Source organism: Lipophrys pholis (genome assembly GCF_963383615.2).
Source record: "Lipophrys pholis genome assembly, chromosome: 2".
Taxonomy (NCBI): Eukaryota; Metazoa; Chordata; class Actinopteri; order Blenniiformes; family Blenniidae; genus Lipophrys; species Lipophrys pholis.
Genome location: NC_137636.1, coordinates 1,820,432 through 1,842,650, shown reverse-complemented (window position 1 = coordinate 1,842,650; position 22,219 = coordinate 1,820,432). Strand labels below are relative to the sequence as shown.

General features: G+C 43.3%; 1 protein-coding gene across 2 annotated transcripts in view; it reads left to right on the top strand.

Moving 5' to 3' along the window:
- madd (MAP-kinase activating death domain) overlaps nucleotides 1-22,219 on the top strand; it is a 68,527-nt gene that overhangs the window by 7,394 nt on the left and 38,914 nt on the right. For both annotated transcript variants that reach the window (XM_080458037.1, XM_080458038.1), the window contains exons 2-8: nucleotides 3,650-3,849; nucleotides 6,656-7,297; nucleotides 11,481-11,784; nucleotides 13,953-14,084; nucleotides 14,182-14,295; nucleotides 14,428-14,508; nucleotides 21,227-21,399. In XM_080458037.1, the coding sequence (XP_080314163.1) occupies nucleotides 3,791-3,849; nucleotides 6,656-7,297; nucleotides 11,481-11,784; nucleotides 13,953-14,084; nucleotides 14,182-14,295; nucleotides 14,428-14,508; nucleotides 21,227-21,399 (1,505 nt within the window). In that variant the 5' untranslated portion in view covers nucleotides 3,650-3,790. The remainder of the gene's footprint in view (nucleotides 1-3,649; nucleotides 3,850-6,655; nucleotides 7,298-11,480; nucleotides 11,785-13,952; nucleotides 14,085-14,181; nucleotides 14,296-14,427; nucleotides 14,509-21,226; nucleotides 21,400-22,219) is intronic.

Below are 22,219 nucleotides of genomic sequence, written 5' to 3'. Positions count from 1 at the left end.
CCTCACATGGCATTTGTTAGCGTTCGACTACAGACCGTCAGCCAGGACATGGAAGGCCTGAGCGAGAGCAGATCCTGCCCTGTGGAAGCACTTTTTTCTTTTTAAGAAAAGACATATTGTGTTAAAGTGGAGTCATCTATGTACATGTTTACAGATCAAGAAAGGAGGCTAGAAAAGAACACTTTTTGTTTTTACTGCCAACGATGCAGACGTTCTTTTTACGTATGATGTCTGGAGAGCTAAAATACCTAAAACTGTCTAAATGATGAAAACTACTTGTGATGGCTACAGCCCACTGCTACAGCCCACTGCAACAGCCCACTGCTACAGGCTACTGCTACAGGCTACTGCTACAGGCTACTGCTACAGGCTACTGCTAAAGCCCACTGCTACAGCCCACTGCTACAGCCCACTGCTACAGCCCACTGCTACAGCCTACTGCTACAGCCCACTGCTACAGCCCACTGCTACAGCCCACTGCTACAGGCTACTGCTACAGCCCACTGCTACAGCCTACTGCTACAGCCCACTGCTACAGCCCACTGCTACAGCCTACTGCTACAGCCTACTGCTACAGCCTACTGCTACAGGCTACTGCTACAGCCTACTGCTACAGCCTACTGCTACAGGCTACTGCTACAGCCCACTGCTACAGCCTACTGCTACAGCCTACTGCTACAGGCTACTGCTACAGCCCACTGCTACAGGCTACTGCTACAGCCCACTGCTACAGCCCACTGCTACAGCCCACTGCTACAGCCCACTGCTACAGCCCACTGCTACAGCCTACTGCTACAGCCCACTGCTACAGCCCACTGCTACAGCCTACTGGTACAGCCCACTGCTACAGCCTACTGGTACAGCCCACTGCTACAGCCCACTGCTACAGCCTACTGCTACAGCCCACTGCTACAGCCCACTGCTACAGCCCACTGCTACAGCCTACTGCTACAGCCCACTGCTACAGCCCACTGCTACAGCCTACTGGTACAGCCCACTGCTACAGCCTACTGGTACAGCCCACTGCTACAGCCCACTGCTACAGCCTACTGCTACAGCCCACTGCTACAGCCCACTGCTACAGCCTACTGCTACAGCCCACTGCTACAGCCCACTGCTACAGCCCACTGCTACAGCCCACTGCTACAGCCTACTGCTACAGCCCACTGCTACAGCCCACTGCTACAGCCTACTGGTACAGCCCACTGCTACAGCCTACTGCTACAGCCCACTGCTACAGCCCACTGCTACAGCCTACTGGTACAGCCCACTGCTACAGCCTACTGGTACAGCCCACTGCTACAGCCCACTGCTACAGCCCACTGCTACAGGCTACTGCTACAGCCCACTGCTACAGCCCACTGCTACAGCCTACTGCTACAGGCTACTGCTACAGCCCACTGCTACAGCCCACTGCTACAGCCCACTGCTACAGGCTACTGCTACAGCCCACTGCTACAGCCCACTGCTACAGCCCACTGCTACAGCCTACTGCTACAGCCCACTGCTACAGCCCACTGCTACAGCCCACTGCTACAGCCCACTGCTACAGGCTACTGCTACAGCCCACTGCTACAGCCCACTGCTACAGCCCACTGCTACAGGCTACTGCTACAGCCCACTGCTACAGCCCACTGCTACAGGCTACTGCTACAGCCCACTGCTACAGGCTACTGCTACAGCCTACTGCTACAGCCCACTGCTACAGCCCACTGCTACAGCCTACTGCTACAGGCTACTGCTACAGCCCACTGCTACAGCCTACTGCTACAGCCCACTGCTACAGCCCACTGCTACAGCCTACTGCTACAGCCCACTGCTACAAAGGTTCCTACCAATATAGGTTCCGTTCAGTGCAATATTCCCCTTGTAGACCAATCAGTGCGTTACACCCCTACCCATACGTATACACCCAAAAATGGCTATTGCACTACGAAAGTGGCAAAACATTTTAAAGAAAAGATAAAACTGCTAAAAAGTCTGAAGTTACCTGCACAGCTATAGTGCTATGACCCCAAAAAATAAACAGCTTCTATAAATCTAGAAATATTCCATTACAATGCTTAAGAAAGCTCAATTGGGTCAAAGCGTGAATGGCTAGTGGCTGAATATTGAGAATCTAATCTGAAACCAGCCGTTCTTAAGCATATTTCTTCTGCGTCTCGGATGAAAGTCAACAACGATGTCTTTGGTCTTGACTTGAAATCTCTGATCCTCCGTCGCACCGGCAGACAGGCTATAGGACGGCCGCTGTCATGGTCATGTGACCAGAGACGACCTGTGATAAGTTTCCCCCTGTCAGACATTTGGCTTGATGGTGACTGCTGCTGCCGCCTTCAGCAACTAACTAGCCAATAGAAATGCAATATGAAATAACGTAGTGATCAGCGCCACACTGACGCTGAACCAGAATGGATTCTCTGCATGCATGTTCGTGTGGTTTCATTATAAAAACAACCAAAAGCGCCACCTCTTGGCCCGGCATGCTAAATACATCGTTTTCAGTGTTTCTGTCATTTCCAAGATGTCGCCATGTAAACAGGGTCTTATTTAGCCGAGACAAAGCTGCTGCTCACACTCTGCCCACAGCAGCTCATCTTTTGTCCTCCTCGTCTCACCTGGTCAGACGATAGCTGACCGGTGTGTCTCGTGCGTCTCGGTGGTTGTTGGTGGTCACTCATGCCAGTCCGGCTCAAACAGGCTGATTTTCAGCCGGTAGAGGTTCAGACTGAGCCTCCTGTGGCCACCTGCCTCCTGTCGCAGGGTTTTGAGGGTCATAGTGCACGTCGCTCTGCCACCAAGCCCCCTAATCTGCTTATGGTCACAAATGTCTTTAGCACAAACAAGCAGGCGGTCGTCACGGGGACACAATCCTCAGCTTGTTGTTAATTTAACTGCTAGAGTGACGGGTCTTGATTTTCTCCACGCTTTGTGATCGCTGACGTTCCCTTGTCTTCTGGATCTGAATTTGAAATATTGTGCCACGGTGTTTTTAATTCCCGCAGAGCTGTTTGATAGAAAGGATAATTGCGACATTAATTCTTGCTCTTGCAATGTGCAAAGGCTCTTTTCAGACGTTTCATACTGCGACGGTAATGTACTTTAGTTTCACAAAGGAAAGAATTTTCCATTTCTCCTGTGGCACCAACATAAACTGTCAGGGATTCTGTTTCTTTAGAATTGATGTTTTTACTGCTCTCTCATCAGGTTTTAATCAGTTTCATAATCTTTCTGGTGTCACTTGTAGGAGGAAAGCTTATTTCTTTGTCCACTTATCTGTTGAGTGTGAAGGTGTGATCCACAGCTGCTGATCAGAATAAATATTTGTTAGTGACTCAAGCAGTGTGTGAAACAGGTGGAGGGGAAACGTAAGGAAAGCCTCCTACCGACAATGCATCAGGACACTAGTGGCACTGCTTGCTTGATGCAAGTTAACTGAGTTTGAAAATTAACAAGCAACTTACAAAGAATGACATCATTATTAAGCGTTCATAGTGTTCTTGGGCGCCTCCAACCATAAACTGTTCGGGTTCCATCAGAAACTTCATCCAACATAAAAGTTGAGCCAAATCACGCGTGTCAGCCTCCCACCTCCTCTGTCTCCAATTCAAGAAAAGTGATTATTTCCCTCCTTTCCTCTGCATTCTAGGTGTAACTCCGTCTTTTCGCCATGAAAACCGAAGACGCCTCGTTTGAACTCCACGCCGTCTCGGATGTGCGGGAGCGCCACTGAGTCCGGAGGAACCGTGAATCCTGGATGACGTGACGCACAGGACCGAGTCAATCCAAGATGGAGAAAAAGAAAACGTGCCCCCGTCTACTCGACTACTTGGTGGTCGTCGGAGCAAGGTAGGGATTCAATCCCTTCCAGCCTTTCTGATCAAAAGCAGTAAAATATCCTTCCTGACAGTCTTTGTTTCATCCTATATGAAGTGCGATGCAGCAAAGCATGGGATCAGTTCGACTGATGAATTTATTAAAAGTCGCTAAAAGTGGCAATTGTCATGTCAGTGATGTTAACTAATTAATGCTGCTGTAGGGAGTCTTGCAGCTTCGCATCAGTCCCAGCTTTTCCTTTCACACAGCTCATGGGAAGGCCGTCACTGAATGTCTTTATATATATATAGTCTACCTTAGAACCCACTGATTACCCCAATACAAAGTCAAAGGAGGTGATTCGATAAAATGTCTTTCATCTATTTCACTGATATTTGCAGTGAATAATGTTACTGCAGATTTGAAAATCTTTGAATTAATACTTGTTGGATGCATTTCATATCCCTCAAGGCAGGGGGCGTCAAACACGAGACTCCGTTTTGGCCAAACCACCAAACAAATTGTGAACGTTTCAAAGAAAGTGTTGAGCTTTTTAAAAAAACAAACTTCTTAGGAGTAGTGGACACGACACGACGCTGAGACTCGAGCTGAGATATCGATGATGCTGCCATGAAAGCCATCAAACTAGCCTCAAACACCCAGAATGCAGCAGCTACAGGAGAAGCTTTTAGGACTTTCCTCTGTATTTTGCACCAAAAGGTTTAATTAAGGTTTTATGTTGAGATTGTGGTTATTTCAGCAGTTATTGTTTGGTTTTACAAAAATATCTAGATTTTCATTACATATTCATTCTGATGAATATCAAAGAATCTCCAGACTGCTGACATCACTCGTGCTCTCTTGTGTACCTGCGGGCAACCTGCTGACAGGATGTCTTGTAACACTTGCCGGGTTGTGTCGGGATCTTTTTCCCAGTACGAATACGATTCGTCTGTGCAGTATCGGAACTGATACTCTATACTGACATCGGTATCGGTGCATCCCTAATTGAAATATGTGTGAGTTTACGTGTAAACTTCATGTCAAATTTGTCTAATTGTCAGTAAAATTAAAGTCCGATAATGTTGTCGTTAACATGAATTAAAGCGGATTTCCTATTTTGCTGAATTCATGTTTTGAGACCATCTAAAGTCTCCATCATGATTACAATAAGCAGGAATATATTTTATTTGATATCAGAGATTTGATAAAGCCATTTTATAGCTTCATATTGTATAATTGTGCTTCAGTTAAAACAATTCATATTCAACCTCCACTTATTTCTTTCTCATAATGATTTTCTCTCAAAAATGTAGCTCACTGTTTCACCGTTTTAATTTGTGTATTTTCACCTCAATAATCTGTCATGTTTGAATTTTCTCGCATTTCCAGAGTTTCTGTGGCGGTTCCACTCGTACGTGTAATGAAGCATAAAGGCTCCTTGTTATAGAAGCACAGTAGCTTAAGGGTGGAAGAAGGATTCAAATGCACAGAGTGAAATAAAAGGGCGTTTCCTCGCTGTAGCTTTCAGAGCTTTACAGAAAAGATCCTGTGTGAAGACGGTCACTTGGTTTTTACCTTTAAAACCACATTTTCTAAAGCAGCCATTTAGTTTAACAACCAACTTTGTTTACAATTATTCTCAGTGTTTTATCGGCCACTTAGCTTTGCTGTTAAATGAGTAAAAGCTTGAATTCATCCTTAATGAAGAGCTGTCCCGTTTAACAGCCATTTAAATTAAAATTAAACTGTTGTTTAAACATGAGAGGAAACTGACAGATTGTAATTTCTCATTTATAAACTGCACCTTTTGAAAACTGGAGAGATTTGCTTCTATTTTAGCAGTTTGCAGAAATTAGAACATTTTAGTTAACTGATCCTATTATATACTAAATGTACAAATGCTTATAAAACACAGATGTAAAATGTGGAAACACTTCAAATTAAATAATCCAGTAAAAGGTGGTCATACCGAATAATTTTTAGGAAAACATTAAAATCTATAAAATAAAGATTTTTTTCTGGTACAGTTACTTGATTCAGTAGGTCAGTGTGTACTGTAGGGTGTACTACACGCTGACCTATGCGTACTGTAGACACAGTAGTAAACTGGAGCCTTCAAGGCTGTTGGATGTGTGTGTAGCCTCGACGAAAAGGCCGTGCAGAGGTGGTTCACGTCAACACATAGTAGCTATAGGTTAATACTCCTACTTGTACTTGTCCTTTAAAAGAGTGGTATTGGTGCATCCCAAGTCACGTATGTATGTACTTCAGTTAATGTTAAAACATAGTAAACAAGTAAACTTAAGAGTTACATAATTAATAGAGTCTAGTCTAAAGGGGCTTTGACATTGGGATAGTCCGGGACTCGGTTCACTTTTGTCTCAGGTGACGTTCACATTCACTTTAGAGATCGGATCAAACCGCCTGGAAAAACCCGGGTACTCCGGTTTCCTCCCACATTCCCAAAAACATGCATGTTATATTATGTTATAGATATTTTCCAACTTTTTCTTTTTGCATCGAATTCTTTTGATTTGTGCAGTTAGCATTGTTTGTTACTACCCAGAATACATTGCGTACTACGTCACATCCTCTCACCCCACCCTCTGCCCCCGCTAGCTAGAAAGATCGTTTGTAAAGGAACCGAGACCAGAGATGGCTTGTTTGCTCCGGTTCGGTGTTCGTGGGCGTGTTCTCGTCGCCCAAACGAAACGGTTTTTCCCTGAAGAGAACTGCCGTCCGGACCAAACAGGGGAATATGAACACGCCCCAGAAGAGCACAAAAGCTACCGAACATGTGTATTAAGAACAAGTGTTTGTGTTTCTCTGCTTTTAGGCAGCCGAGTAGCGACAGCGTGGCTCAGACTCCACAGCTGCTCCGTCGCTACCCGCTGGAGGACCACCACGACTTCCTGCTCCCGCCCGACGTGGTCTTCTTCTGCCAGCCGGAGGGCTGCCTGAGCATCCGACAGCGCAGGGTCAGCCTCCGCGACGACTCCTCTTTCGTCTTCACGCTGACCGACAAGGACTCAGGAATCACCCGCTACGGGATCTGTGTCAACTTCTACCGCTCCTTCCAGAAGGGGCACCACCGGCCCCGCGGTGACAAAGCGGCGCACGCCGAGGCGCCGGCGCCGGCTGCAGAGCCCGCCGGCGAGGGGACCGACGTCGGCACGGGAGGTCCGCCCTCTACGCTTTCCCCGCCCAACAATGCCGAGTCGGCTCTGCCGCCCGCCTCCCGAGAGGAGAGCGGACAATCGGGCGCCGAGCCAGTCGCCGGCAAGTCCCCGCAGCACAGACGGAGCGCTGCCAAGATGGCCGCCAGGAACCGCAACAGCACCCTGACTTCACTGTGCATACTCAGCCACTACCCCTTCTTCTCCACCTTCAGAGAATGCCTGTACATTCTCAAGAGGCTGGTGGACTGCTGCAGTCAGAGGCTAACGCAGCGCGCCGGGCTCCCCCGCGCCACCCAGAGGTGAGGACGGGGATCACACCCACTCGTGAACACGGCTCGTTTGTTTTCTAAATCAGGTTGTCAGACATGAGACTCACTGGCCAAAATCGACCTGTAAGAAGCTCTAATCCGGCCAAACCACCAAACAAATTGTAAAACATTGACACTAGAAACACTGAGAGCCGAGCTGACAAACTGCTGACGCTGTCATGAAAGAGGGCTTACCTCTCTGAGAGGAGCCTGGAACATAAAACATGAAATAGAACAGCTTCTCTTTTATTTAATTTACTCATGATGTTGACTTTTGTCATCACTTGGGGATTTTACCATGTTGAGTTTTCATGTTCTTCTATTGTGACGTGCATTTAGAATAACCACTGGCAATTTAGTGTTTTGAGGGGGAAATTGTTTGGGTTTGTTCATTCGTTCATTCATTTACTCCCGCTTATCCGATTCCGGGTCGCGGGTCACATTAAGAACCTTCCTGCAGGTGGTGAGCCCACGGGAAGGTGGCGCCCGGCGTGGGACACGAACCCACGACCTTGAGATTGAGAGTCTCGCCGGGGGCTTATTTGGATTTGTTGCAGCATTTAATACAAATATACAACCAAAGAAATAATCATTAGAGAGGAAATAATAAAAAAAAAAAAACCTTGTACAAGTGAAAACGTGTAGATATAGACGAGATGAAGATGAAGACAGGATTTAGTTGACTCAAACAGGCACATGTTTTTTTAATAGATGGAGGCAATAAGCTGGAGCGCCTGGACTAAACCCCGCACAGGGAGAACATGCTGACTCCAAAAAAGTTAGGCTTCCACTCTCGGACTTAAACTTTTCATACATCGAACTTACTGCTCGAGACAAAACGACTCATTTTGACTTGAAAGCAAAAAAAAAATCTAATTAGTTCTTCTAACTTGAACAAAATATGCAAAATGTTGACGCGTCAGATTTTCTGCAGATTCTTGGACACTGTGGCTCCGGATCAAACGAGACCTTCAGATTCACTCTTGTGGGTCAAATGAAGGAAAACGCTGCTCATATTCGACAATTTATTAAAGTTTTTGTCTTATTAAGTAAAACGGGCACGATGGCTGATGTTCTCCACCAATATTGAACGCTGTAAAAACACTTTCATTTATTTGGAGGTAATTATGAATGTATTAATGTCGGATTCTATTTATTTTACTACTCGGAGGGAGTTTTCGGCTGGGGTAAAAATGTTACCCTGTGAAGACATGAATTAAGTTTGGAAGAGTTGAACAGGAGTATTTTCACATTCTGCTTATGATTTGGCCTCAAAGGTTTTGACACAGTTACTTGAAGCTCATCTTTGCCGCTGAATTGTTTTTTGTGTTTTTTAAGGAGAAAATATCTTTGTTGTTCCTGCCGATGTTTTTCTGCTGCCATCCTCGCTCCTCCCATCTGTTTGCGTCTCTGTCCAACTGTTATCTGTATGTTTGCGTGGCAGATTGGTCACAGGAGCCTTTTGTCTGAGGCTCCTCGGCGCTCTGCGGGACATCTGCAGCTCGCGTCCTGTTTTCACAGCGCAGGCGACGCGATCGCACTCCACCTGGATGACAAATACTCACAACCCAAATAGCCACAGCACATCGCCTCGGCCCATTTGTAAGAATAATGCTCATTATATAACAATTCTGAGCCATTACACCGGAAATTCAGGTACTGAGGCTTATTGTCTACTGAAAATCTTTACTCAACTACAACTTCTGTTAAACTGCCTTAACTGTAATCAACTACAAGTGAAACTACACTGGAATTATTTTTTTTCTAAAAAAAACTTTATATTTATTCCACATAAACTGAAAAATGTCAACATGTTGTTGAATGTCTAAAAATAAATACAAATATTGTTAAGAAGGACTGCACAGTATATTGCTAAAGATTGACTGGACTATGGTCAGTTATGTCTGTATTCATGCTCTGCATATTCAAATGACAATGTGGTAAAAAAAAACAAAAAACGATCAAGTTAATTGTGATTTGCACGATCGACAGTTCCAATTATTTTAGACTTGTGAGCCACAGGGCTGAAGTCAGAAAGAAAAATCATTAAAAAAACAAGTTGTCAACTTAAATCTTATAGTTGTCGCCAATCATATTGTTATTGAGAAATATCCCATATTCAGCTGATATTGTGCCGCCTCATTGACTGAAGAATTGAAGAATTTGGCGTTGAATATTAAGAAAGGCTCAGCTGATGAAGAATCTAACACGAAAGCTCCAGATTCGCCTAAAATGAGACTAGATATAACGTGTGTAACTACAACTCAAACACTCATTTAAAATATTCACAAAACATATAATATAAAGTAATGTTTTCTTATTATTATTGTGATATTTCGTTCGAGGCACAAAATGTAAATGTTGGATGTGATGTAATTTCTCTGATTTCGGGCCGATTATTCTCCGTACTGATCACGCGGTCGTCCAGTCGGGGCCCTGACGTGAGGACCGCCTCTGTTGGTTGGTTTCAGACCACGATCCCGGCGTCTGCTGCCGTGACGTTGTGCTGTCTAACTCTTCGGGTTGTGCTGTTGCCACGGGCGACGCAGTACACTGCAATTTTGAATGATTAAAGGGTGAATTAGCTCTTCTTTCTTCTCACCGGCTTTCCAGCCGGCATGATTGGTATTTATAGAAATGGAGCGAGTGGCTTTTCCTGTCATCGCCACACTGGAATTAATCCGCCAGTCATTTCCCTTGATAGTACCCTGCGCTGGACTGAGACCTCTCTAGAAACAAACCTCACAATCTTTAGTTTGTTGTTTTTCTTTGACGTTGGTCAAGATACGTTGTAATATCAGTGAACAAGTCGAGTCATTGCACAACGCCTGCTCTGCGCTGCTCTGCTCTGCGTTGCTCTGCTCTGCGCTGCTCTGCTCTTGTCTGCGCTGCTCTGCGCTGCGCTGCTCTGCTCTGCGCTCGGTGGCTCTGACAGATTGAGGTCTCTGCCTGCCTTCGGGTAGCAGCTGCAGCCGGTGGGAGGGCTCTGATGGACTAATGATTTACACACACACACACACACACACACACACACACACACACACACACACACACACACACACACACACACACACACACACACACACACACGCACACTTCAATGGTAACGACACCTTGTCGATATTTCCGTGATTGTTCGAGTGCCTCTTCTGTGTTTCACTCATTTACTCATAGTATTAAGTGTTATCGCTCAGATCCTTGGGAATAAAATAGCTGTAATTTCTCTTAATCTGTAATACTATAACACTAAAATATTTATTGAAAATGTACAAGCACCAATATTTTTTTAAATGTATAATTAAAGTATAACTGTCAGTCATAATTTGGTCTTATTATTTGTCTTATATATAAAAACAGGAGTTTTTGTCCTCTTGTTATTTCATTGTGATATACAATATTTTACATGTATTTAATATTTATTGGTAATATAGGAAAGCAAAGGAAAGATGAAAAAATGTACATGCACTAATTTACTTCCATACATTTTTTTAAATTAAAGGAGAGCTCATGTATTGACAGGATGTAAAGGACAAAAGATGTGCTTTTGGCTTTCTTTTTTTTTTTTTGCATTTGGCTTTGAGACGAGTTGGATATCTCAGCTCGGGTCTTGGTGTTTTGCTGTGTCCTACTCTCAGGAAATGTGTAAAAAAATGAAGTTTTCTTTGAAGTTTTTACAATTTGCTTGGTGGTTTGGCCATATTGGAGCCTCTTGCGATCCGGTTTTAACCCTCGGGCCTTACTACTTCAGTGTTTTCTTTGTTTATTGGGAGCTAAAGCTTGAAATCAGCGGCATGCCTTTTTCAAAACATGAATTTATCCTTTGACCTTGTGGAAAGACGTCATGTTACAAAGAAAAATGTGAAATAGAAGTACTTTGCCTTTATGAATTTGATATAAAGCAAACTTTTTAAAAACTACCAGACTTAGCAGATATTTCTCATTCTAAGCATTCGATTGGCAAACAAAGAGGGACGCGTTTCATTTCTTTTGGTTGCCAACAACTATTAGTAGCATTTTTTTTCTTTAATGTGAAATTCATCAAGAATTTGGGATCCTTTCTTTTACTCTTTGTTGACAGAGAGTTGACACAGAAACTATTTTATAACACAAGATTTCAGGTTGAAAAGCTGGAAAAAGAAACTCCACCTGTGTTTCCTGTTTGTGTCTGTCTCAGGGACACCATGTGGCGAGTGTTTACCGGCGCTCTGTCTGTGGAGGAGAAAGGCAGCCAGCTGCTGGCTGACCTCCGCGACATCGAGTCCTGGGTGTACCGGCTGCTGCGCTCACCGGTACCGCTGGCGGGTCAGAGGCGCGTGGATGTGGAAGTGCTGCCCTCTAACCTGAAACGCTCTCTCACCTTCGCCCTGCCCGACAACTCGCGCTTCTCCATGGTGGACTTCCCCCTGCACCTGCCCCTGGAGCTGCTGGGTGTGGACGCCTGTCTGCAGGTCCTCAGCTGCATCCTGTTGGAGCACAAGGTACGAAGCACCCGCTGTTATTAATGAGCACTTGGGAACGTCTATTTTTACGACTTTTCTATTTAGTAGACGAGACGCAGACGGAGAGGAAATGTGTTTCTGTCTGGATCTCCTCTGGGATTCTATTGAAGCTCAGACGGATTGTTAGAAGGGAAAAGGGGACAGGCCAGACTATTTTTAGTGTGTTGTGATTGGTCACTGCTTTCCTGTGGAGTGCAGCTGCACGCTCATGCTTTGACAGAGAACACGCTCGCCTCCGGAGAAATGTCCTGCGTGACCCGATTCAGACGTTTTCTGTCCACGATGTAGGCCAACCCAGCAAATAAGACGAGTGAGCGCTCTGTGAAACGTTGATGAAGGAGGAGGACGACTCTCCTCTTTATCCTTGGAGGAATTACTCACCACGGTCCTGGTTCCGCTCCTGCTGGTTTAGAGTTACTCTTGGTTGACCGTGACATTGATACTGAGACATTGACAAGATTCCCGAGAGACTCACACAGACGACGAACCTTAGTAATGAATCAATACAGGAAAAGTGATCTCTGCTTTATTTCTGATATGTGGATGTGTTTCATATTACATATGGAAGCAGGCTGTAGTCTGTGCACTGGCCGTGTTGCAGTGGTGAGCACATGGCATGATCCTGGAGGGCTCGTAACCTTCCTGCCAGCTAAAATCATCATTTTTTATATGGAAGTTAATTAAGCCCAGTTTACACAACGATTTCAAGTGCTAATGGAAGACCGGCGGATTGACAGTCATAACGATGGCGGCCTGCAGAGTGGCTCGACTCCCAGTCCATATTGTTAATTGTTTATAGTGTATCGTTCTCTGGGCACACAAAAAACAAACGGCGCCAACTCGTGACCTGGAATGCTCACTCCACTGTTTAGCGGGTCTATTCAATGGTGTAGTTTTCAAAATGTTGCTGTTTTAAATGCAAAACTCTTCTGAAACTAATATGCAAAAATTATTTTCATTTAAAGCGTCGTGGTCTAAAGCAGGTAAAACATTGTCAGTGAAGTATTTAAAACATTGTCTACCCTTATAGTATCATGAGGCTTTCGCAGTCTTCAATCGCAATCCATCAAGTAAGTGATATTTTAACTGCTGCTGAAGTATGAGCTTATCATTTTAGATTTCAGCCTGAAGTTTTAATCTTTTGGGTCGTTGATGTGATCTTTTCCCAGACTGGACAGCAGCAGGAATCACTCTGTGCAGGTTTATATCCAGATACTTTAGTTGAATTTGATTCCTGTAAAATCATCTTGAATTGAAAATTGATTTTCAAAGTGTTTCTGAACATGTGGACTCCTACGTTAGCATTTCTATTGTTTGCATCCAGATACAGCGACTGAATCCTCCAGTCTGTATGAAAGGCTTCTCTCTACAATTCATCCATTTTGGGTATTTTAAAATTCAGTACTTCATAAAATTCAGCCGGGCTGAACTAAGTGCTGCCTGAAAGCTTTCCGAGTGGTGCCAAATGAATTCTTCATAAAAGCTCAGTTTTTAATATCGCTGGTACAAATTCAAGGCAAAATGAGTCCAGCCATTGTTTGATGGAGCACAAGATCCGACCGCTGCCTGTCTGTGTGTGTGTATCGGTGTATATGTGCGTCTTTTTCACAATAGGAATTGAATTTATTATCATTGTTTAAAGAGGAGACAATGTTTTTTTTTTTTGCAGAATGAATGGGAATGGGTTTATTTCTCCTGGTGTCGTGGCAGTGGGGCTGAGTTGTGACTCCTGGGCAGTAGGAAGTGGTTTCTTCTGAGAAGTCTCTTTAGATTCATGATGTGCTGTTTCACCCTCACCACCTGCTGCAGGTCATTCCTGTTTTTCTGTTGATGGCCTCTGCTGTAGTTGAGTGTGTGGTTTTCTTCCAGAGGGTTAGCAGGAAGAACAGGTGAGGTCCTTTAAAGCACAGTTGGCCTTGTTTTGCAGTCTACCAGAGTAAATGTCTCTGCTGGGAAGGTAGTGTACTGATCGGTCTGTGATGTTCACCCTCACCGCCTCCTGCAGCTTTCTGCTCTTCTCAGCGGCTCTCAGTATATTTTGGCAGAAACATATGAAAGTCTTCTTTTACAAAGTGAATGTTTGTAACATCTGCCTCATAAAACTTGTATATTTTGTGATTTATAGTCATTCAGTCTTTTTCTGGCAGGTTATTCTTCAATCCAGAGATTACAACGCTCTGTCGATGAGCGTAATGGCCTTTGTGGCCATGATCTACCCACTGGAGTACATGTTCCCCGTCATCCCCTTACTACCAACATGTATGGCCTCTGCTGAACAGGTATGCTTGTTTTGACTAGTTTTCTTGTAAATAGTTGGATTTCCTCCCTGTTGCTGTCTGATTAGTGACCAGCTGATATGTTTTCTTCCTCCCTCAGCTCCTTCTTGCTCCTACTCCGTACATAATCGGTGTGCCGGCCAGCTTCTTCCTCTACAAAGCTGATTTCAAAGTGCCGGACGACGTGTGGCTCGTTGACCTCGACAGCAGCAAGGTGTGTAGATGCACGTGGCGTTCTGCACCTCCATCTGATCTGCGTGTGCTTGTACTCGTGATGCCCAGATTAAGGCGAATGAACTTAATATTTTATGTTGTGTCTGGATTGAAATGTAGTTTCTTCCCTCAGGTTTTAGCGCCTACCAATGCAGAGATCCTGCCGCCTCTTCCAGAGCCCGAAGCACTCGAGCTTAAGAAACATCTCAAACAGGTAAAGAATTGGATTTTATTAATTTTTTTATTACTTCAACATTTTAAAGGTGTGAATCTTCCTGTTTCTGCTGCACTATGGCAGCCGCTGTTCAGCTCCAAACCACTGGGACTGCTGACACTGAGCTTTGAAGAGAAAGTTCTAGAACTCTGATACTGCTCTGGATCTTTAAAGGTGCAATATGTGATATTTTCATTTAATGTGAATCAATAGAACCTCAAATAATAAGCAGATTAAATCCCCTTTCACACAACATTTGCAAGAGAAAACAGAAATCTTTTGTTGCATTGAAAACCCAACTTTTAAAAAAAATTCCCCCAAAGGGGAACTTTTCAGAAAACGCTCCAACTGCACATGTGTACTAAGGTGGTAATAAATTGACTCTCAGCCGTAATAACAATCCAACTTCGTTGTCAGTCCGTTCAGAGGTCTGTCCTTCTATTGTTAATGTTCATAGCGTATTGTTTTCTGCACCAACTAGTTAAAACTGCTTTGTTTTCAGCGTTTCTGCCGGTTCTGTGTAAATGGACATTATTTTTAAAACTTTGCCTTGTAACCGCGAAAACTCTCTAAAACCAAATCAGCAGAATGATGCGTTTTCACTTGAAACGTCATGGTGTGAATCGAGTCTCAGACCAAAACAACTGTCCTCATGTCACGTCAAGGACGATTTTATTTTCTGAAACTCCCAAAGTCAGCAAGTTTTCCAACTTACTGTGTAGTCTTTCAGTACAAGTTTTCACCACTAGATGGTGTATTGAGTCACTCAAAGAAGTAGAAGAATGGCTAAAGATTATACCGTGTTTTATCTATGTGATAAAGTATTTACCATTCACCCAGCGGAGCACAACATATATCGACCAAGAAGAACCAAAGCTGGAAGTCAACAACAGACTAGAAATGTCTCAACACTGCCACCCAATGTACATCTGAGACGTGGCTTATATTTTACATAATGCCCCTTTAAAGCATCTTTTCTCTTTTTTAAAACGTGGCGTCCAGTTGATCTGTCCACGGCGTAAACATAACGCTTCTCTTTCAGCGGAGTGAGGATGAGGGCTCCCCTCTTCAGCAGAGTTGTATGTATTGTAGATGAGTGTGAGAGTGTTTCAAGTTGGATTTGTAGTGCACTAACATGAACAAATGTTTGTGTTTTTCTGTTTTGTTTTGTTTTTTTTCCTTGCATGCTCTAGCTCTTGGAGGTAAAAAATGAAATGCTAGGATCCTGCTACCTGAGCATAATGTATAGTGTGGCTTTTAACAGCTAACTGACCCCCCTTACCCGGTTATGTAGCGTCACACCCGAATCTGGTTCTGATTCATGGAGACGCTTTATTCTCGTACCACCACACTGCAAAGAAACACAGGGAGAAAATACTTAAAGTCTAAAAATTAAATATTGTCAAATCTTTGCAAATATTTACACCCAGAATTTGTGATCACTATGTGGCAGCGAACAGCAAGTTTTGATATGAGTTTTATTGGAACATAATCAAATATACACTTCTAGAATTCACATCTCAGAACAAACAATTCAATAAACTACAACCAGTCAATAAGTTGCCCTGCAGTAATGTTTTTCACTCATTAACTACAATACCTTTACAATAATTAGTTCTATTAAACACTAATAATACATCAAATTATAGTTTAAATCAAGGGTGTCAATCATAAGGCTTCAGCACACAAACAACAGACTCCAAGAGACTAAAATCCGGCCAAAACACCAAGCAAGTTGTAAACATGTCTAAGAAAACATTGTGATGCTGCCATGAAAGCTCACTACCACATTGCTTGTGAACTAGCCTCAAAGCCATGCTGTCACGATGAGTCTGAAAAATAAACAAAACATGCATAATGCAACCGGTTTTTGTTTTTGGACATTTCACTGTTTCGCACCAGAAGGTTTCATTAATCACACATCATTTTGAGTTTGTAGGCATTTTCTGTAGTCATTGTTTGGCTTCTGTGAGAATATAGACCTTTCAATCTCGTAAACAAACAAAGAAAATCCTTAAAGTGTAAATTTAAAGGTGATTATTGCACTATTTCACTGGTCTGACCCACTCGAGATGGAATAGTTCTGTATGTGGGCCCCGAACTAAAATTAATTTGACACCCCTGCTTTGAATTGTACTGTTTCTCAGTGAGACGTGAAAAACAAATATAATCCTTTTATTCATTCAGTTCATTAATTTTCCTAACTGTAATGCAGTACCGATTGAATTAATTCTTCAGTCACATTAAGCTCAGCTTTCTTTCTTTCTTTCTCTACAGTATTTATGTTTGTTTTTTGTAGATACTGAGTACTGCTAATAGTATTTAATAATATAATTAGGATTCATAAACCTCATTTGAAAATGTTTTGCTTCTGTTAGATTGCTGTTCATTTACGTACTGTAGCACATTTTTATTAGCGACACTGTCGGTGCAACCTGATCTGAAAACCAACTTCCACCTTTTGTTTTCAAAGGGTTAAATTCTCACACACATTCCTGGTTTAATGCCCCTTGAATCAGAGCCAGTTCATTAGCGGTGTGTGATGAGCAGCTCCTTCCCTGTGTGCGGGTGTGTGACGGAGAGGCTGGTGTGTAGGAGTGTGCAAAGCCTCAGTTTAGCAGTTGTATATTTAGAAGCAGACTCACGATGTTGATATCTGTGAATGGGGGAAATGTCAGCTGAAGACGGCGATGCAGCAGTCGATCGCTGCTAATGTGAGAGGACCTGAAAAATACTTGCACCAAAGTCTGGATGACCCAAATAAATTGGTGCTGGAAGTGGCCCAATTTATTTATTCATTCATTTTTATACAAGGTTATTTTTATTATTTCAGCTCGTCTTACATTTTGGTTTGTAGTGTTGGGAGTCAATAAAGGATGTAGTTTATCTTTTTTTTTTTTTTTTTTTATACTGTGCAAGTATTTGAATCTATGTGTCTGAAAAGATCTGCTGTTTTGTGTCTGTCGTCACTTCATTGTAAGCACTGGTTGGTCACCATCATCGGCCTTCATGTGTCCTTCAGAAGTCGGATTGCATCAGTGGCGTCACGTTATTGCTTCCTGTCTCTCACTGTCATTCATTCAACATCAAAACAACTCCCTCCTCCTCCTCCTCCTCCTCCTCCTCCTCTTCTTCTTCTCTCGTGCTGTATCAAATCACGTGCTTCCATTCCAATACATGACACTTTGAGAAGCGTTGGTGAGGTTTCATGGTCAAGCAGGCAGAGAAAATTAGCACGTTAAATGTTGTACTCTTTTTACATGGTTTTCATCCTGACTGTTTACCAAAGGAATCGCCGGGTGGTGGTGGTGGTGTACAAATATATGACATGAACACCAACTGTTCAGTAATTTCCATGTCAAATAAAATGCAAGAGTAAAAAGAATCCGTAGAAAGGAAGGAAGCATCGACAGTCTGGAATAATTTATGAGAGCTGACCCTTGTTTTGCTGCAGAAGATCACCCTGGTTCTGATAGGAAGGTGACTTGCAGTTTGATGTTCATGGAGTCTAGAGAAATGTACTTTCCTGAACCCCTTTTCAGAAATGATGTCTCTGCAGGGAGTCTTCCTGGTCCCAGATTCACGAGCAGTCAGTCGGCCACTCACAGTCCCACAATGAAAGGTTTACTTTTAGCCCCTCTCCCATCGACCTTTTGGGTTAACTCTCACCCTGACCTTTTTGAGTTATGAATCTCCAGCATTGGTTTGATTCTTGGTTATTTATCGACAGCTGAGGATGTAGAGTGACGGTAACTTTATTATGCTGTCACGCCAATGGCCCACTGGGATTTATTTCACCAAGCAGAATCAAACACATGTTCAGTTTGATGTTGATATTTAGGTTTTGGCTGGGAAACCTTGGGTTCTTAGGTCTGATTTAGCCAAGCATTGAAAAGACCATGTGCTTCCTTTAATGGAAACGCTCTTCTCTGATGTCAGTGGCCTCTTTCAGCTGGATAATGTCACCAAGAAACCGTTGTTAAGAAGTGGTTTGAGGGACAAATGAACCAGTTTGAGGTGTTATATTAGAGATATTGTTCCCCAGTTTTCCATCCAATTATACATCATTGGGATGTGCTTGACAAAGTGTTTTCTATGTAGGCCGCACTTTGAAACTTCCAGAACTGAACTCATCTTTGTGCATCGCCGCCCATCTTCAGAGGTCTTGTGAAGTCAAAGCACGGATGGATCAGAACTGTTCTGACAGGAAAAGCTGTGGGTTTAATACATGGGTCATAATGTAATGGCTGATTGTGTATGTACATCTGATGACATCAGAGTTGTCATTATCATCAAGTGCTCAGCAATGGTGTCCATTTTGAGACAACACTAACTGGTGCACTAATGAAAGTACGTGGTTTGAGGTCCAGCCGTCGTCTCATTTCCCAAAATGTCTCTCACCTCACTCCCACTCGTTCTTTCAAATCCTTCTGTTCTCTTTGCTGTCCATCCTCTTCTCAAAACAAACACAAATGATTATTTTCTTATCTCCTTTCTTCAGAAAATTGTGAAGTTGAAGTAAAAAATAAATCCTTTCTGGACTGGGGGTTTAGCAGGTTATGTTTCATGTTATGTTAATTTGCCACCATGGCGAATGGGGAAGAGCTGTTGAAAGGAGACAAAGAAAACTAAAGAGACGGGTCATGGTTGTGTCCCTTCCATCGTGTGCTGTCCAGTGTCGGTCACAGTTGTCATCCCAGACCTTCATGTGATTCTCCTCGCATCTTTCTTATCCCCTTCCTAGTGTCTGGTTAGGTTGACCGTGATCACCCAAAAGCAGATCTTCTCCTCTGAAAATAAGGTTACTTATTTCTCCTCCTGTGGAATGTGTAATGCCCCTGCACGGATATCTTCTCTCTCACATTGTTTTGCTTGTCACTACTACTTGTCTCCCAATCTCCAGATTTTGACTAAAATGCATAACGGCGTCACAGAATGTTGCGGACTAGTCTTCCTAAACACTGCTTAGCTCTGGCTTGGGCATGATTGAATGTGCGTGCATCTATCTTGGCATCAGTGAGTGTTCCCGTAACCAAAACAAGATACGATGAAGCCGACCCCTCCGATAAGATTAACAACATCCATCCAGACCCGGCTACTACGTGTTCCATTATGCTAAGCTAAACATTGACTCTGGAGTCTGCAGCAGTCCCCTTCAAAGCAAACCATGCATAGTGACTTACTTCCCCTGTGCTCCTCCTCTACAAACTGACCCGCCCACCGCAGGCATCAACATGCACCAAACTGATTCTGTGGAAGAGTAGCGTCAAAGCTGCGAAAACCATGAAAACAGGGAAAAGTTGGGATTTCATGGATTGAGTCGTTTTGCACACCACTGGTAAACGGTGAGCGATTATCAGGAGGGATTAGGGATGCACCGATGCGAGTCCTTAATATCACAATAACAGTTATTTTTGAGGTGTTTTATTTCCATTAGATGCTGTTTTTGTTCCTTTATGCCTCTGACATCTTGAAAGTTTCCATCACCTATCACTATGTTTAATCAACGGAGTTAAATAGGATAAGCAGATGTGAGACATTTTTCAAAATGACCAGTTTTACTATGTCTTTTGTGTAGAAATTATTGGGCTTGAGCTCCTCTTCACAGCTTGACATGGCTTTCTTCGAAGCCGGGCATCATTAGACCTCAGTGTACTACTACATACAGCACGCATAAGGCAGTGTGTACCCTCCACACAGTCCCTTCACCATTAGAAGTTCTGTGTTGAGGTTGTACGTTCCACAAAGTAGTTCCCCGATATAATGCTCTGAGTGGAGAAGCAGCCGTCGCTGAAAAGGCATGAAACTCATCTGTCGTCTTTATTTTCCGGTTTCGCATTTGCGGTCATAGTGACAAATTCGGCACAAAGGCCGTCAGTAATGCTGCAAGTCAACAAACTGGTTGGTCCATATTATTGGAAGTGTCAAGAATCCTCGGTGGTCTGTGTTAAATTAAACAGCACTTCTCCAATAAAGTGCACATTTACTGCACCATCACGTGTGGAGTTTCTTAACAAGTCTCATGATGTAGTAGCGGACCAATCACAACCTTCTTGCTCTACGTACTTCCCCTTGCGTTCTGATTCTGTTCGACTCGTATTTAGAAATTGTTGGAGGTGCATGTCTGGCTGCACCACAGCTCTGTGGAGGTGATTTACATTTCCTTCGCGCGTCCTTTGTGTATGGACGGTAAATTAGGCTGTAACGTTCGTAGCATCCAGTTGGTGTGCCTCAGATTTCTTTCTTTTAGCATTGCCATAGACATAGAACTAAAAATAAAAAAAAGTGCTGAATATAAATATAAATCTTACAACCTCATGAGTTCTAAGAGAACCAGTCGTTCATATCTTCACTTATGAATACACCATTGTCATCACCACAAGCCTAGGGTTAGGGCTCGGCCTCACACATTATTGAATCTGATATTAGAAACGTTATCGGTGCATCCCTAGGAAGGATATCAAGTCAGATCAATTTTTCCAATAAATTTCATTTCAACTTGACCCAGAGTTTCTCTTAAATCTACTCTGGCTGTCTGTTGCTTGTCCAATATTAGTTTTTTCTGCTGAGAGCACAATTATACAACATTGCATTGAGCGGAACAAATTCCAATCCCTCTATGTTGATGCCGATCGTGGGGGTGGTCCATCACAGCGCTGTGTCGTTGTTTGTTGATCCACTATTCTGTTTGTGATTTGTTTAATGTTGCTTGTTCCAGGCCTTGGCTAGTATGAGTTTGAACACTCAACCCATTCTGAACCTGGAGAAGTTCCAGGAAGGTCAGGAGTTGCCCTTGCTCCCGCCTGGACGAGATAAAGCCTCGCCATCGTCAACAGAGTTCAACCCTCTAATTTATGGCAATGATGTCGATTCAGTGGATGTCGCCACCAGGTAAGCCCTGAAAGTCTTTAAGTTAATCATATTTCAGATTAAATTTCCTCCTGATAATGACTTCAGTGTCCAAAAACACTAAAGTATCTTTGTTGTTCCATATGTTCATTGAGGTTTTCCAAAGGCACACAGATAACGTGGCGAGTCTGAAAGCTCAGCCACTACAAAGAATACAGACGTATTGAAAAAAGCCTCCTTCACACGTTCTGAGTGGAACAGGAAAACTTTTGTGTTTCAGTGGTCTGTTTACATGATAACTGAGTCACTGAAAAATGGCTCCCAAATTTTTACTTTTTAGAATCTCTCTGTCTCTGTGTAGAAGGAGAAAAATCCAACTTCTCTGGATGGGCACCACAGCAAATAGTTCTTCTCCACATGCGCGAGTAGATGAACAATAAGAAGACATTTTTGCCTCCAGTGTCATGAGTCCCAGTCCAGACCCTCCTTGAACTTGGTAGTTTTATATCTGAGAGTCACCCGGAATGACAATCCAACTTTGTCGTTTGTCCATACGGAAGTCTGTGTACTAGCCGGTGTTAAAGTTCGTAGCATATTGTTTTGTGTGTATGTGAGTGTGGTTTCATCACAAATACAAACAGCAGCACCCATTTGTGGCACGACTGAAAACTACTTTGTTTTCATCGTTTCTGACATTCCTGTGTAAACGGACATCGTTTTCAAAATGTTGCCATTGAAATGCAAATGCAAAAGTGCAACGACAATCCTTTTTCACTTGAAGCGCCATTTATACGAGGCCTTCCAGGCATCATGTTTTCTTAGGTAGCTCCATAGTTTCTTGAAAGAGCGGAAGTCAATATGT